Source organism: Canis lupus, chromosome 27 (assembly GCF_011100685.1).
Source record: "Canis lupus familiaris isolate Mischka breed German Shepherd chromosome 27, alternate assembly UU_Cfam_GSD_1.0, whole genome shotgun sequence".
Taxonomy (NCBI): domain Eukaryota; kingdom Metazoa; phylum Chordata; class Mammalia; order Carnivora; family Canidae; genus Canis; species Canis lupus.
The window spans coordinates 36,861,432-36,878,665 of NC_049248.1; the positions used below are offsets into that span (position 1 = coordinate 36,861,432).

Here is a 17,234-nt window from a genome sequence, read left to right on the forward strand (position 1 = left end):
ATTCATACCAACAACTGGTGTTATCTTTTTTTTTTTTAAACTGGTGTTATCCTGCTTTTTTTTTTTTTTTTTTTTGGAGAAAGAGAGACCACATGCACACACGTGACTGGAGGGGGACAAGCAAAAGGAAAGGAAGAGAGAATTAAGCAGACTCCACACCCAGTGTGGTGCCCCACACAGGGCTTGACCTCATGAACCTGGGATCATGACCTGAGCTGAAATCAAGAGTTGGTGACTTAACTGACTCAGCCACCCAGGTGCCCCATGTGCTATCCTTACTTTTAAACATTTTTAATATTTTATTAAATTTTGTCATTGTGGTTTAAATATAAACACCTACCTACTAGGAACCCCAATAAAATTTTCATATTTATTAGTCATTTTGGGGATTCATTTCTTGTGAAATACCTATGTATGTCTTTTGCTCATTTTTCTATTGGATACTTGTCTACTTTTTAGGAGGGTGTGTGTGTGTGTGTGTGTGTGTGCACGCACCCTGGTTACCAATCCTTTGTGATTATATATAATGCCAATACATTTTCCAGACAGTGGCCTATCTTTTCATTGATTTCATATAGCAGAATTTAACTATAATTTTATAATATATGCTTTTTGAGTCTATTTTAAAATATTCTGAGGTCAAAAATCTTTTTCCTAAAGTTTCTTCATAAGTTTGTGTTGCTTTTTTATATTAGGTTTTTAATCTATGTGGAGTTAATTTGCATGAAATAAGGATATATTTTGGTTCTTCCAAAGCCAAATTCCACAGGCCCACCCTTTAGTGTAACCTCTGTCACATTATCAAGTATCCATTTGTGTCTGGAATGTTTTCTGAGCTCTTGATGCTCAGATACATCCATCTGTCATCTATCTTCTTTATTTCTATAGTAATACTCTTAATTTCTATAGCTTTATGCTATCTTGATATATTGTAGAACAACTCTCTCCTGCTCTCAAATTTAATTATTTAAAATATTCTTTGCCATTTGGGGTGCCTATGTGGCTCTGTCAGTTGAGCATCAATCAGACTCTTGATTTTAGCTCATGGCTCATCACCTCAGGGTCATGGGATTGAGCCCTGCAGCAGTCTCTGCTTTTGACAGAAAGTCTGTTTGAGATTTTTTTCACTCTCTCTCCCTGCCATTCCCCACCCCCTGCTCATGTATGTGCTCCCTCTCTCTCTAATAAATAAATATTAAAATACACATTTCAAAAAATATTCTTGGCCGCTAATTTTTCTGTAACAGTTTAGGATCAACTTAAAGAACAATTAAAAATGTTTTTTTCTTATTAGTTCTGGGGAGAATTGACCATTTAAAAATATTTAATCTTTCTATGCATTTTTCATTTAGTTGGAGCTTCTTTAAATGTTAAATTCCATTGGTTATCATTTCTTCTCCTTGTTACCGTCCTAGTCCAAATCATTATCATCTTGTCCAAAATTCTGTGCCATGAATGTATTTCCTGCTTCCATACTCACCACATCTCACCCTTCTTGCAACTCCTCTATCTATTCTTACACAAGAGAAAAAGTGATCTTTTTAACTGTCAGCCCAATTATGTCACAGCTATGCTCAAAAGTCTCTAGTGACTCCTGTCTCACTAGAATAAAATACAAATCTCTAACCTTGGGATAGGATCTATGTGATCTGGTCGCCAGCCACTCTTCTGATCTCATCTTCTGTAAGTCTCAGCATGGTTCTCCTCTCAAGACACATATAAGCATGCTCCCATCTCAGATCTCTTCACACTCTGTTCTGTCTGTAGTTCTCTCTCTCCAGGAACACAGATGGCTCAGCCTTTCACTTTATTCAAGTATTTGCTCTAATGTCACTTTCCAGAGAGAGGACTTCCTGCACACCCTAACTAAACTATCACTCCTTTCCATATCATGACCTCAATCCAGCTCAATATTTCTTCATAGCACTTATCCCCACCTAACACTGCACCTATGTATTTGTTAATTTTCTTTCCTCACCACTAGAATGTGAATTCCATAAGAAAGCAATATGTCCATGAATACTTGTGTTCTGTAAATACTTTATTCATGCTCTGGATGCTGCCTCTCTGCAGTGCACTGACCACACTGTGCCTAGAACAGTGTCTGATATATGGTGGGGACTCCAAAAATATTTGTTCAGTATAGCTTTATATTTTCTCCATAAGGCCATGCATCTCTTTTGGTAGACTTATTCCTAGGTTCTTTATATATTTTTTAGAGAATTATATTTCCCACCTCCCCTTCACCTACTTATACTTTGTAAAGGAGAAAGAAAATTACTCAAAAATAACTTGGTATCATTTCTGCTTGTACATATAGTCACACTCTTATTCCAGATTATTTTTTAAAGATTTTATTTATTTATTCATGAGAGATACAGAGAGAGAGACAGACAGAGACAGAGACAGAGACAGAGACAGAGAGAGACAGAGAGAGAAAGAGAGAGAGAGGCAGAAACACAGGCAAAGGGAGAAGTAGGCTCCATGCAGGGAGCCCGACATGGGACTCGATCCAGGGTCTCCAGGATCAAGCCCTGGGCTGAAGGCAGCGCTAAACTGCTGAGCTACCTGGGCTGCCCCAGAGTATTTTTTTAAAGCACTTAACACTAGCAATAAACAGGAAAGCATGTTTTAAATGCAGTATTTTGGTGGGACAGTAACATATGCCATTTGTCATTCAAAATAAAGAACTTCGGAACCTGCCATGTAAACAATCCCTACAAACAGTGATTTAATCCTTGTACAAAGGCCACAGGTTTGGAGGAAATTGTCCTGGCCTCCTGGCATATACAAGGTACATATATAGCAAATCGCAACTCAGATTATTTTATTCAAAACTCATCCAATAGTTCTATTCTTTGTCACTTTATTTCATCACAGATCCAGAACCACTATAGCTTAAGGCACTCCTGCCTTTCTACCTGCAGATCTATTAAGTAAGGGCAATTACTCTGCAAAGAGGTGACAATTCCTTTATGGAAGATATTGAATTCTAGGGCAGAGAATAGTGCATCCATAATGAAAGGTCAGTAAGAACACAATGAGCCAACTTCACAGCAACAAAGGGACTGCTGAGGGTGAATGTCCAGGTACCTCAGTGAATAAAGTGTGTATAGAGCACAAGCATTCACTTATCGCCTTCAGGTATCCTTTGGCAGGAATCTCCCTGAGATCAATTTACTTTTGGACCACTAACACTCTGCATTTGAAAAAAATAAAGACAAAAGGTGTAGTTCTAAAAAAAAGTTGGTCTCATCAATGCTTAAGTGCTAGGTCAACAGGACTGCGGCCACATACAGGTCTGCGGGATCTGCTGACCTGCAGAGGAACTCCAGACTAGTCAGCAACATGGAGCTTTGATAGATGAGGTAATGCTTAGTGAACTGAAGCTGATTTTTTATTCAGTACATGTAACCTCAGCTTTGTTCAACTGAATAACTTCTGCTACTCTGATAGTGTATTGATTGCTGTTTTAGAGCTTTGATATACCGTTCATTTTTTTAAAGGCAATTATAGGGTATTTCAACTTTGGCTATAGATAACCAAGTTAGTGGGAGGATGAAAGAGTTCCACGATATTGCAGTATAATTGAACAAGCCAGTGGCTCTCTTTACCAGCACAGAGGGCAAGGGGGGAAAGCAATATGGCAGTCTTTTGAAAAGGGAGATAAATGATACAGATTGCCACACATTAATTACCAAAGAATCATATTTAAATAGTCTTGTGCTTTTCTTTAAAGAAAAGGGGAAATAAAGGAAATGTAAAAACAATGGTTGTCACCAAGGGCTGCTCTTAAAAGAGCCAAGTACCCCCAAATTAAATCCATGCTTCTTAGTCCTCATTTTCCCATAATGTTGACATAATTCAGTGATGGCATTTTGCCAATTATCTCCAGAGTAAGAAATAGGGCATTAACCACCTCTTTTCTGAGGAACAAAGTTCTTAAGAAGGAATTGATTACTGCTTGTCAGGGTAAACAGTAATTCTCCGGATCTATTTTTTATGGTATAAAACTTGAAGGGAAAACATTCAATCTGAACACATTCATTGCTTTAATAGTCCTTGGAAGAACATAATCTTATTTTTCCCTCTTTTCAATGTTATAAGAGTCTTCTTTCATTTAATGGTCTATAGAAACCAGGGGTCGGCAAACACCAAAACCCTCAGAGCCCTAAAAAGGTTTATAACAAATTGGGAATATGTGATTCCAGCCTTGCTTCTTCTTCCAAAAGCCATAAAACATCTAAATGATACATATATATGAGTATATGGATGGAGAGCTATACACACACACACACACACACGCATGCACGCACTATTTCTTACTCTCCTCATTAATGCAAATAAAATATATTTTTTCAGGAAGATTTAATATGAAATCCAAAAGATATATAAGGAGAAAAAATCTCATGGAAATAACTTCAAATTAATATCTTCTTGGAGACTAAATTGCTATTTATCATAGTAAATAATAACAGAGGGAAAGAAAACCCTTGTGCTCTGTTGAAATGTTAAATTAAATATAAGAAGGCTGCAGAAAAAATAATTTATGATAAATCCAGGGAATATGGAGAGTACTTGAATTCACACATTCAATAAATATTACACATACCAAAGTATTAAGACATTTATAAATTATCCGTTAGCTCAGCTAGTGTAAGATTGTTTCCATAGCAATGGTGCAGGGATAATGAAACGCCACTTTACCATTTCTGTAGTTTGTGGTAGTCATATACTGTCCATTTCCATTTTTTTTTCTTTAAGGAAAAAAGTCTCTTATGCAGCTAAAATTTAATTTGATAACTTTTGTATTTGCTTTTTACACTAATGAAAAACATTGAAATAGGGCAATATTGGATTACATGTCCCTTATTATTAGGGCATCAATCTATTTTTTTCCTCCTGTGATTCTAGTATTTCAACAAATTTAACAGGTAATGTCATAATCCCTTTTAACTTTGGGATTCTTTAATTTTTTTATATCAAAACGTGAAGGTCCAATTCTTGACGACATTCCCAACCTTCACATACTCCCTTCCTTATGTATATCAGTCAGAGTCCTGGCAGGAAACAGATGGCACACACAAGCTGGCTAATTAAAGAGAGTTTAACAAAGGGACCATTTATAAAGACGTGACAGGAAATAGGGAAATCGGGAAATCAACAAGAAATGGGGCAGGTACCTCCTGAGGACAAAACAGCCAGAGTGGTTACCATCCCTAAGCTGGAAGAAGCAAATAGAAGTAGTTATCAGAACCCGGAGAGGGTAGCTAATCAGAGGGATGTGTCAGGAGATGTAGCCTTCAGTGAGGTGACACCACTAATCATGGTAGTGCTCTGGTAGGAAGGGAGCCGGCAGAATAAAAACCCCAAATTTAACTCTTTCTGGTATCTTGCCAGCAGTCCCCACTGGTAAAACCAAGCCAGAAATCAGAGGACACGGGAATCCACTAATACGGTCTATATAGATCAGCACCCAGAATATAGACAGGGTTGAAAAAGTGATGAGGATCTAGAGAAGCAGAATGAAGATATCCATCATACTCCCCACTTAGAAATATATTATAGTGAAAATCATCTTTCAGTTTGGAAATAGCATGGTGGGAGTTTTTCATCAGCAGAACTAGGAAGCAATTTGTAGGTTGAAGAGTCCATGGGAAAAGGAAGACTTTAAACAAGACACTCGGACAGGTTATAAGGTAAGAGAAATATTTATTTGATTTTGCACAAGAACGAGCTTATACTGAACAAATCCAACCAAATAATATTAAGTGCAGTAAAACAAGGAAATAGGGATGACTTTTCCTGTTAGAAAATATTAAGTAACCATGCCTGTGCATTATTTTTATCATTACAATAACTTGTTTCAGATTTCTTTTCAGAGTGTATACTGTACATAACATGTTATAGCTTCTTTGCTTCTGAAAATATAATTCATTCACTGCCTTGCATTTTATTTTTTTGCAGTGAGGAACCTAACTGATTCGTGAAGATTCTGATCTAGAGAAAAATTTTCTGCACCAGTGAAGCTAGAGGCTTTCAAAGCTCTGATGGGCTCAGGCTTTATATCCAGGGGTCATGATGTCATGGTGTGTATTCCATACCCATTCTTCTACCACGGTGATGTCAGACACAGTAGAAGCAGAATTCTGGTCTCGTTTTGCCCCAAGAATTTTCCTTTAGTGATTTTCTCAAGCTTCACAAATTTCATAATTGAATGTTCACTCAGCTATTAACAAAGCTGCACTTAGCTGCCCACAAATCATCCACTTTAAGTTTTGACTTTTTTTTTTTTTTTGGTCTTTTTAATGAAAGAACATTCTTTAAACAGAAATCTCCCGTGAGACAGTTAACTTCACAGTTCCTGAAGGCACTGTGGATCCACTGAGCAACAGATGTGGCCATTCTAGAGAAGAAAAAAGAGGAAAGAAATGGATGGTATAAGCTGTTAAGCCATTAGTAAATACTCACACTTATTGATTGGTACACATAAATCCAACTGGGGCTTACTTATTATTTATGCACCCCTTCAAGTTCAACAGCCCTTCACTTCTCATGTCTCTACTACTGTAGAACCAATTATGCCCAGTTATTTGTGGCAAATTATAGACTGGTTTAATTTACCACATGGCATCGTCTTAGATCACATTTGTCCTCTCAATTGTTCATTCCGAAAATATGTGTTGAGTATATTGAGCCGTAGGTATATTGATGAATAAACAGACGTGGTCACTACTCTCATAGGGCAGGAGTTACAGGGGGAGGGGAGAAAACTAATAAACACTAAGCAAACATACATTTAAAAATTGTGAAAAAGTGCTAGAAAAGAACTAAACTAGGTGGTGTCAGGATATTAATACAAGACTGGCTACTTGGTCAAGGTAGACTTCTCTGTAGAAGTGATATTTAAACCAAGACCTCAAGGCAGCATGTAAAGGTCAGCCAAAAGCACAAGGAACAGAATGAGTAAAGGCTTTGAAGTGAAAAGTTTTGTTTAGTTAAGAAACTGAAAAAAGGTCTGGGTGAGAGTTTTGAGCTGGTGAAGAAAATAGTGTAGAGATAAATTAGGAAAAAATAGCAGGGAAGGGCCAATTATACATAATTAGTTTTTAGCACGAAATATCAAAATAATACAGTACATTACAAAAAGAAAAAAATTAATATCTTACTCTTGATTCCTTGTACTAGCTAACTAATGATGATAATATTGTTACTACAATCATAAAATGATGATATCCTTTTACTTCTTGAGTGCATACTCTATGTGAGACACTTTCCTAGGCATTTTAAATACATTATGTGATTTCAACCTCACACCATTCCCAGTGGGTCATTATTAATACTCACATTTTCTAAATTCAGAAACTGAAGATCAGAAAGCTTAAATATCATGTGCAAAATCACACAGCTAATAAATGGTACAGCAGGGATTAAAATTCAGGTTAGTCTGACCCTAAAAACCACCCTCTATTTGTGTGTTTTCTTTTAAAATTTATTTAGTCCCCTGAGAGAGAACACACACACATGTAACTCTCTCTCTCTCTCTCTCACACACACACACAGGAGTTGCATGAAGAAAAGAGAGAGAGGGAGAAGTGGACTTCCCACTGAGCAGGGAGCAGGACATGGCACTCCATCTCAGAACTCTAGGATCAGGACATGGGCCATAGGCAGGTGCTTTAAACCACTGAGCCACCCTGGCCACATGGGCCATAGGCAGGTGCTTTAAACCACTGAGCCAACCACTTTAACCCACTGAGTGGGTTTTAACCACTTTAACCCACTCAACCCCAGGTTGAGCCCCAACCATCCTCTATTTGATATTTCCTCTGAAATAAATGACTTTAGATGATTTAAAAATATATTATACTTTAGTATGATAAAATCAAAAGTGTCTGTTCTATAAAAGATTTAGATACTTCAAACATTGTTGAAGCACACGAAACGGAGGGAAAAACTAATTCATTTCCAAGAAGAGTATTATCAATTTAAGTTAATACTCTTCTATTCTTAATTTTTATTAAGCAGAATTCTTATTCTCATAGCAAGAGAAAGTCTCAACATCTCTTGGTTCTCCAGTGGTATTTTAAAACTTTGTCATTATGTTTAGAGGCAGGTTTTCAAATCATAATCATGTTATGGTTTCCCAGTCCAGTGACCCAATGAAGTAAGGGATATACCAGTTCCTAAGAATATCAGTTCCTCAACTTATATAGCTTTTGAGCAGAAAGTGAGGGAGTTTCTGGAGCTTTCTTCCATTGAGTATATGAAGCTAGTATTAGAACTCATGGGTAGAAAAATCATTATTATGGTTCTCATCAGTTCTCATCATCATCTCTTTTAGGAAGAGACTGTATATTTTTCAAAATCTTCAAGGAATGTTTTTCTTATTCCATATCAATATTTTCTGTTGTAATAAGAAAAGTGTTCTATAAATATTTCATTGGAAACCCTCAATTAGGGAAAAATAGTTCATACATGAATGAGTAAGAAAATATTCCATCAGAGTTCCAGTTTCAGTAATGGCACAGTTGCTTATATAAAACTAACTTTCCCTCAGATAACTACAAAGGGTCTGGACAAAATAGGAAAAATAACTATTTGAAAGCAATAGGTAGTGACCAAAAGCAGGCAGACACTGGAGAGGTTTCAGTCAGTGAAAAAAGGGAAATGTGTGAGGTTTATTTTCACTTGGCATTTCCCCCTGAGGACCCTCTGTAGTCTATGCAGTTTAGGCTAACTATAACTCAGGCAGAAAGACACAATCTGATAGGCCTCAGATGTCAGAGGACAACTTTTAGGGTTGCCAGAGTGGTTGTAAATTCAGAGGAAAATATCTAGAAAGAAGGGAGTGAATCAGCATATAAACTCCCCTTAAATTGTTGCCTGGTCTTTGAATTACAGAAGAGACTAAAGAGATAATGAGTTACAGCTTGAAGGTTGAAAGATCTGGGCAGAGATTTCAAAAGCTGCTCACTGTGGGTAGCAGTGTTTAAAATATGTGTTCTTCCAAGTTAGGAAGGATTGATGAAAAAATTCAGGTTTTTCATTGAAGGCCCAAAAAGGCCATGATCAGGAGTAAAACGGTGTCTCAAGGTTAAGAGACTCATTTACCCTAGAACTAGGGGTAAATCTGGAATAGACCCACCTAACCAGTATAAAGTGTAGCTTTCTTTCTTTCTTTCTTTCTTTCTTTCTTTCTTTCTTTCTTTCTGTCTTTCTTTCTTTTTTTTAGTGTAGCTTTCTTAAGTGCAAGGTGATTGGTCAGTAATTTGCAAACTGCTAGAACAAACATAGTCTTCAGAGGAAGCTAACAGAACACAGAATCTGAATCTATACCACATATCATCTATAATATCCAATAAACCATAAAAAATATTAGATTTGTGAAGAAAGACAAGAAAAGGTGATGCCTAATCAAGAGAAAAAGTTGTGAAGAGAAATGACTCAAAAATAATCCAGATGGAATAATTTGCAAAGACTGGAAAGTATATATTTTATATATGTTTAAAGGAAAAAAAATTGATAAATCTTAGCAGATAAATAAAACTATAAATAGAATTAAATGGAAATTTGGGAATGAAAATTGCAGTATTTGAAATGAAAAATTCATTGGATAGGTTTAACAACCAATTAGATATGGCAGAAGGAATATGCAACAAATTTAAAACAAAAAATAGAAATTATCCAATCTTTAAAACAAAGAGGAAAAAAGACTGATATAAAAATAGAGCTTCAGTGACTTTCAGGATAGTATTAAGCCATAAAACATGAGTAATCATAGATCCAGAAAAACAGGAGGGAGAAACTGTGGCAGAGAAAATATTTGAAGAAACCATGGTCAAAATTTTCTCAAATTTCTTGAGAAAAAAAACAATAACACAACAAAACAACCCACGAACTTAGATACTCAAAAATCCCAGCAAACATCAAAGAATAAAGTCACACAAAAAATCACATGTAAGTGTATCACATTCAAACTTCTAAGAATCAAAGATAGAGAATTGTGAAAGGAAACAGGGGGAAGAAGGCATATTTTATACAGGGGAACAAATACACAAATGATAACTGAATCCTCATCAGAAATGATGGAGACATAAAAACAACAGAATATCACCTTTAAAGTCCTGGGACAAATCTGTGACTCCAGAATGCTATATTTAATAAAAATATCCTTCAAAAATAAAAATATTTATAGATAAATATAAGTTGAAAGGTCCGTTGGACCTACAATATGTATCTACAATATGGAAAATGCTAAAGGAAGTTAAAGCTGAAGGGAAGTACACCAAATGGAGACTCAAATATATGAGAAGAAATGAACATGAGAAATGGTAAATATGTGGATAAATATGAAATATAGCATTTTTCCTCCCTTAACTTCCTTAAAAGATATTTGCCTAATTAAAGGAAAAATAATAAAAGGAATTTTAGAGTTTACAGCTTATATAGTTACATAATAATTATATGATTATTATAGCTCAAAGACTAAGGGGGATAGAATTCTTTTGTGCTAAAGTTCTTATATTTTATGTGAAGTAGTATAATATCACACTTTATTATACTGTAATATATTAATGCTATAAAATGTAATCTCTAGATCAGAAACAAAAATAATCATATAAAAATTATAGTTAAGAATCCAAAGGAACAGTTTAATTTAAATAATATAAAAAATTCATAAATGAAAAGAAGAAATGGAGGAATAGGAATATGAAAATTAGATAGGACAAATATAAAACAAATAGCAAAATGGTAGCCCTATAGCCACCAATGCCAAAAATTATATTAAATGTAAGCAGACTAAACACTTCAATTAAAGGACAGAGATTGTCATACTGGATAACAAATAAGAACTAAGTATACATTATCTATAAAAAATGCAGTTTAAATATAATACCACAGATAAATTGTAAGTAGATAGATCAAAACAAAATGAGTATCTGAAAAAAACTGACTTCAAGTTTAGAAGACTTGCTAGAGAAAAGAAGAGCATTACATAATGACAAAACCGTTAATTTATCAGAAGACATAAAAGAGTACATTGTTAGTAATTGCATTTATATGAAGTTTTTAAAAGGCAAAATAAATCTAGTACAATGAAATCAAACTGAAGTTTGCTATGGGAAGTTGGTATGTCTAGAAGGGGAAAAAAGGTACTTGCGTGTTGGAAATATTTTATATTTTGATTTGTAAGACTCATCAAATTATATATATAACTATGAAATTCTCAATCATTAATATTACCTCGATAAAAACTAAAATAAAAGGTGATCCACTGAAACCTAGTCTGATTATTAGGAATAGTAACAACCTACTATTATAATGAATTATAAAAATGAGTTATTTTTATATAGTACACAGTGTTTCCTTAACACCCTGTTATTTATCGCTATGTCTATCCTATGTTTTAAAAAAGTTTAAAAAACTCATTGTGAGTATTTTTGTGCTAAACTCAAATAAAGACTGGAAGACAGTTAGCTTTTAATTTCCAGTTAATATATTTATATATGTGTAATACATTTTAATGTTATTTATATTCAATATATTTAGTTTTTATTCATTTATATTATCATTTACTGTATAATTAATATATATTATAATTTACTGTATGATTAACATATTAATCTGCTTATAAATAATATAGATTCTAAATACATGTATATATAAATATGTATTTAAGAATCCCACTTCCATCAATATTTTAATGTCTTCACAGAATTCATTTCATGCTATTATTTGCAACCTTGCAATTAAAGTATATATGTAATTATATTTTTAGCTTAGTTTTTATTTTAAGCCATTTTTTCAATGTCTGAATAAAATAGTCATATAATTATATTATACAATTATAATATAATATAGCATGTTGCATCATAAAGAGTTACTAGGACTTATTTAACTATTTTTCTATTTTTGGGCATCTTGGTTTCTTCCTTGATTTTATATGACAAATAATATTGAGGTGAATATTGTAATGCATATATAGCACCTTCCATATTTTAGAGTATTTCTTTAGATTATATTCTTAGACCTGGGATTAATGGGACAAAAGATGTTTGAGTTGGGACAGAGAGTAGGCAAAAAGGTATATATGTGGCTGTTGACAGGTATTTTTCAATGTCACTAACAATTCATAAGCATTACAGTTCCAGTACATCCGTCAGCATTGGAAATCTTTGTGAAGTATTTTTATTTTACTGTAGTATGTGAAAATAAAAATTCATTATGTTAGTTTACATTAGGATTTTAATTACTTAAAGGTTGAATAATTCCCTCTTTTTTTAATAGCTGTATTTTGTCAGCGAATTGTTTATACATTCTTTGCTGATTTATTTATGGGGAAATAGTGTTTTTTCTTGTTAACTTTATATGTTTTTAATTTAACAAAGAAATCATATCTTCCAGAAGAATATTTTTCCAGTCTCTAGTTGTGACTTTTATTTTGCTAATTTTATCTACAGAAGCTCAAATTTTCTTTGAGGTGTATTTTCTCACTTAGAAAAGGCCTCTCCCTTTCAGAATGTCAATATTTGATTACATCTTCTTTGTATTTTTAATATCTAACATTTCTTCCATGTAAAATTTGTTTTTATATATGATAAGCAGATAAAATTACTTCCCTCAAACTTCTGTCTGTTGATTCCAATATGTATAGAATAATCCTTTCTTCCTCTATTGATTTGCAAATCTTTCCTGATCATACCTGAAAGCCTTCATTTTAATTTCTCATTTATGGGCCATTTGTTTCCATAGATAGATCTAGTTATCCATTCTAATGTTAGTACAGAATTCTGCTTTCTAAACTTCATGTCTGCTGTTCCTGATATATGAAAGTAAAGTTTAGGAAGTTATGAGCTTCATCCTTAAAACTCTAATTTTGTTTATACCTCAATTATTTCAGTAATACATCTAGAGTCTGCCCAGGAATTAAAAGTAGCCCTCTGGTTTCCAATTTTCAAATTGGCTGTTTGGTAATTACTTATTAAAGGAAATGACCCTCTAATCCTTCTTCCCTTCATATTTATTTCTCAAGTGGACACATCTCTAGTTATTGTTTGAAGCTCAAAGCATAACTGCTTGAAAGTACTTTGGCTCATCAAAGGGTTCATGTGTCTCTCTTAGATTTAGGAAAGACAACTTCAGTAATTCATTTGACTCAATTTAAATTCTGAACGGAGGAACTCCTTTTTACCTAAGCAAATGAAATCTGAAGACATTTTTAAGAAGACGTTTTTTACCACCCCCCTACCCCTGCTAACTTCTAATTCCTCAGATCTGATTTTCAATGTCATTTGTTCAGGAGGTAACTGGTGCACATACTGTACAGTCTTTTAGCACGGTGCACCTTTACTTCAGGGCATCCGTGACAGTCTAGAATGTTGTCTTTATCTGTTTCCTGACTTGATTAATATCTATTGACTCTATTACCAACAATAATAATAGCCAATACTGAGTGTTTACTCTGAATGTGTATGAAATGCTTAGGAAACTTTTTAAATGGATCTCTCAAGTAGGTAGTAAAATTATCCCTATGTAGGTACTATTATTATTCTCATTTTTCAGGTAAGCAAATTGAGCCACAGAGAGATTAATGGACATTCCTTTAGGTCACATTGCTAGAGTGGTTGACCAGGCTTTGAATCCAGGTAGCCTGATTCTAGATACTGTAATTCTTCCTTTCTAGACTGGTGCTGCCCAGAACATTCTGTGATGATAGAGATGTTCTTTATATGTTCTGTCTAATATGATAGCCACTGGCCACATGTAGCCATTGAGCAATTAAAATGTGGCCAGGGTGACTGAGAAATTGATGTTTTAATTTTAATTAATCTTAATTAATTTAAATAGCCACATGTGGCTACCAACTTATATATTGGACAGCATAGCTCTAGACAATAAGGTGCTAGGTAATAATTTCCAGGAGCAATTGTGTCTGTTTTGCTTATCACTACACTCCTGGTACCAGTATAATACCTGGCACAATGTATTTACTGACTAGAATGAATAACTCTTAGACGGGCAGGGCAGGGAGATGAGAAGTAAAAATGCTGCTCTGAAAGCACCAAATTGTGAAAAATACTCATCTCCAATGCAATATCTGGAGCCTGTTTTGTATCCATTTTATTTTTAAAATAACACAAAATAAACATAATAAAAATTTTTGTATCTGGGATATATATGATAAAATAGCACATATTTTTATAAGTCATATTTAATAAGAAGGGAAAAGGGAAACAGCATCAAATAGTAACTTCTAAGAATCAGCACTTATCTGACAAAAAAATGAATTTAATCCTAAAATACACTTTCTGGAATACATTCCTATCATGAGGCAAAAAATCCTACTAGTTGTTTATAAGACAGCAAATGACAAACTTATTCATGCTCTTCACCCCAGAAAACACTCTCATGTTTTTCTTTTACTGAGCTCATTTTTTTAGTTGGAAATATCGGTGTGAATCATATTTGGTGTGTTTCTCATGCTATCACCTGGTATATATTTTTGTAGTCATTACTCAGAATGATAATCTTTGATTAAGGGTGTATATGGGGTACCTGGCCGGCTCAGTTGGTGGATCACGTGACTTTTAATATCAGGGTTGTGAGTTAGAGCCCCATGTTGGGTGTAGGAATTACTTAAAAAAAATTTTTTTTTTTTTAAAAAGAGTATAAAGGGACTTGACTTTAATTGGTAATTGAATTTCAGGAAGTATTTCCCTGTTGGTCATTAATGCTGAAGTTTCAGCATTTTGCACTGCTAAATGTACTTATATTTAATGTATATTAAAGCAATACTGCATGTACATTAGTCACTTTTAGTAGTAATAGAAGTAGTAGTAGTAACTTTCGAATTTGCTAATGCACTTTCAGAAAATGCATTAAATATTCACTCAGAAAGCTCTGCTTGATTGACAAAAATTACATTGACTGAAAGAGACAGAAATTTTGGTTTGAAATAGGTAATAGTACCTCAAAGCTTAAAGCATTTTATATTTCTTTGCCCTGTGATGTCAAGCCAACTAGTAAGAATTTGTGCTAAGTGAATCTGAATTAAATTGCTCTATTGAAAAAAAAATTAATGGAATTGTTCACTTAAGAAACAGAGTAGTTAGAGATATCTGGGTGTGCAATGTTGGAAAAAATCTGAATCTTTGCTTTCCTGTGTTGTTATTATTAAGCCTTCAGATGACTTCGTTTTAGTGTTGATTCAAAAATTATGACTGAAATACAATGACCACTAAATCAACATTTGTAGGAACAATAATCAAGTAGAATGCTTTCAACTCTGTGTCTATGAATTCTATATATTGTCTACATTATCTGTATTCTCGTTCTCATTGAAGTAAAAGGCACATGTTCTATTTTGCTATGAGATGAAGAAAAATCTTTATAATGATTTTTCTCCAACTGTAGGAATAAAATATAGTAAGAAGCAAATCTTAAATTTTTCAACCCAATGTAACTGACCACAACAAACCAAGAAATATGCCCATTTTTTCCATATTGATTTTCACTTTGGAGAATGTAATATATTTATTCTGTCGATATATCTTACAGACCTCATAAAAGGACCAGATAAAAATCAATAAAATAATATTGTCTTCCATCATGAAAGAAGAAACATGAAGTTTGTGTTGTAGATTTCTTTTTTTTTTTTTTTTAAGATGTGTACAGTTAGATACTTTAGGGCAATCTAAGTAGGTGCTTTCTGTTCTGGTGATATAAATGATTGATCATTCTGATTTCTGATCATGTGCTTCCTTCTCCCTGAACATGCTTTGAAGATGCACAGAGCAGTTAGGCTAGGCACTAATAAAGCTGAGCGGCCCTCCTCCCACTTCTGTTTAAACAATATATAGGGAAAAAAAAATGCTTCCCATTGGCCAGGTTAAGCACTTTAATATCAATGAGCCCTGGGTACAGCTGGCCAAATGCTCCCTACTTGAATTTAATAGGCTTTACCTTGCACTGGCAGAGAGTACACTCAGTGCCATGTTTGATCCAAGAGGACCCAGTGAAGCGAACCACATTCATCTCATCCAGGCAAGTTTTGGTGATGTCATTACGAATGGTGTCGGCCTGGCAAGGGTCAGTGACACAACGCTGGCAGCACTCGTTCTCTGGGAGGACACTGAATTCACATTCCACCTCTGGGCAAGGCAGAGGCCAACAGTCAACTTCCCCCTGCTGTAAAGAAAACAGATGCACAAGGGCAGAGAGAGAAGAAGGGAGGGTTTGGAGGGAGGTAGGGAGGGAGGAAGCACAGTGTTTACTGACTTCTTAGTTTATCTGATGAATAGTTATACTCACACCTTCAAAGCCATAAATCTTGCAGGGAATCTACAAAAGCCCTATCACAGAGCTGAGCTCTATCCTGCAGGTGGATTTAAGAGTGTTCAAGGATTAAATGAGAATAACAATGAACAAAAGCAAAAACCCTTTCTCTTGAAACAATCACATTTACACACTCCTATCTTTTCCCTGACAGAGGAGAATTATTTACTATGGAAGAAGGTTTCACTTAAATTTCTGCATATCAGGTGCTTTTTTCATTCTTTTGATCTTTTCTCCCTCTATCTTCTCATTTATTCCCTTCTGCCTAACCAAAGTTTTGTCCATTTACAAGAAAATAAACTGAAATAGGAAGGGAATTTGGCAGGTTTGCTTTGTTCATTTATGTTTCTCAGGTTAGGGATTTTGGAGAAAAAAAAAAACAACAAGTAGGAACTGATTTCAGGCAGCTTTATTCCACATGGGGAAATTGTGTGAATTGGATCTTTTAAAAATTTAGTTCCCACCTGTTTCCTATTTTCTTCATAATTCTGAATCTCATGGTCTTGGAGATGAAAGCAGCCTTCGGGCACTGAAACTGACCTTGCTCTTTCAATTGATTTTTGGGTTTAAAGTATAAAAAAGAAGCAGCAAAAAAAGCATTGATTTAAAAATATCCTCACACAAATAGAGAGGAAACTAGCCATGACTTTAAAAGTAACATCTGTGAAACTTTCTTCCATAAAGACACATAGACCAATTTTCCTTTTTCATTTATATTATTAGAACAAAACGAGAATTTTGGTCTAATGAAAAAAGACTGGTGTTTCCCTGATTAAGTCTTTATTTTCTTTCTTCCTGTTGTTTCCAGTGGAAGTTTTGTAAATATATACATTTAATTCTCGTCTTCTAGTAAGTATTTATTGCAAATTCATAGCATGTGTCAAACAGGGTACCCA

General features: G+C 34.3%; 1 protein-coding gene across 3 annotated transcripts in view; it reads right to left on the minus strand.

Moving 5' to 3' along the window:
* Positions 1–5,695: 5,695 nt before the first annotated feature.
* Positions 5,696–17,234, minus strand: part of NELL2 (neural EGFL like 2) — a 381,289-nt gene continuing 369,750 nt past the window's right edge. For all 3 annotated transcript variants that reach the window (XM_038577411.1, XM_038577410.1, XM_038577409.1), the window contains 2 exons: positions 15,967–16,191; positions 5,696–6,406 (listed from right to left, as the gene is read on the minus strand). In XM_038577411.1, coding sequence (XP_038433339.1) covers positions 6,356–6,406; positions 15,967–16,191 — 276 coding nt within the window. In that variant the 3' untranslated portion in view covers positions 5,696–6,355. The remainder of the gene's footprint in view (positions 6,407–15,966; positions 16,192–17,234) is intronic.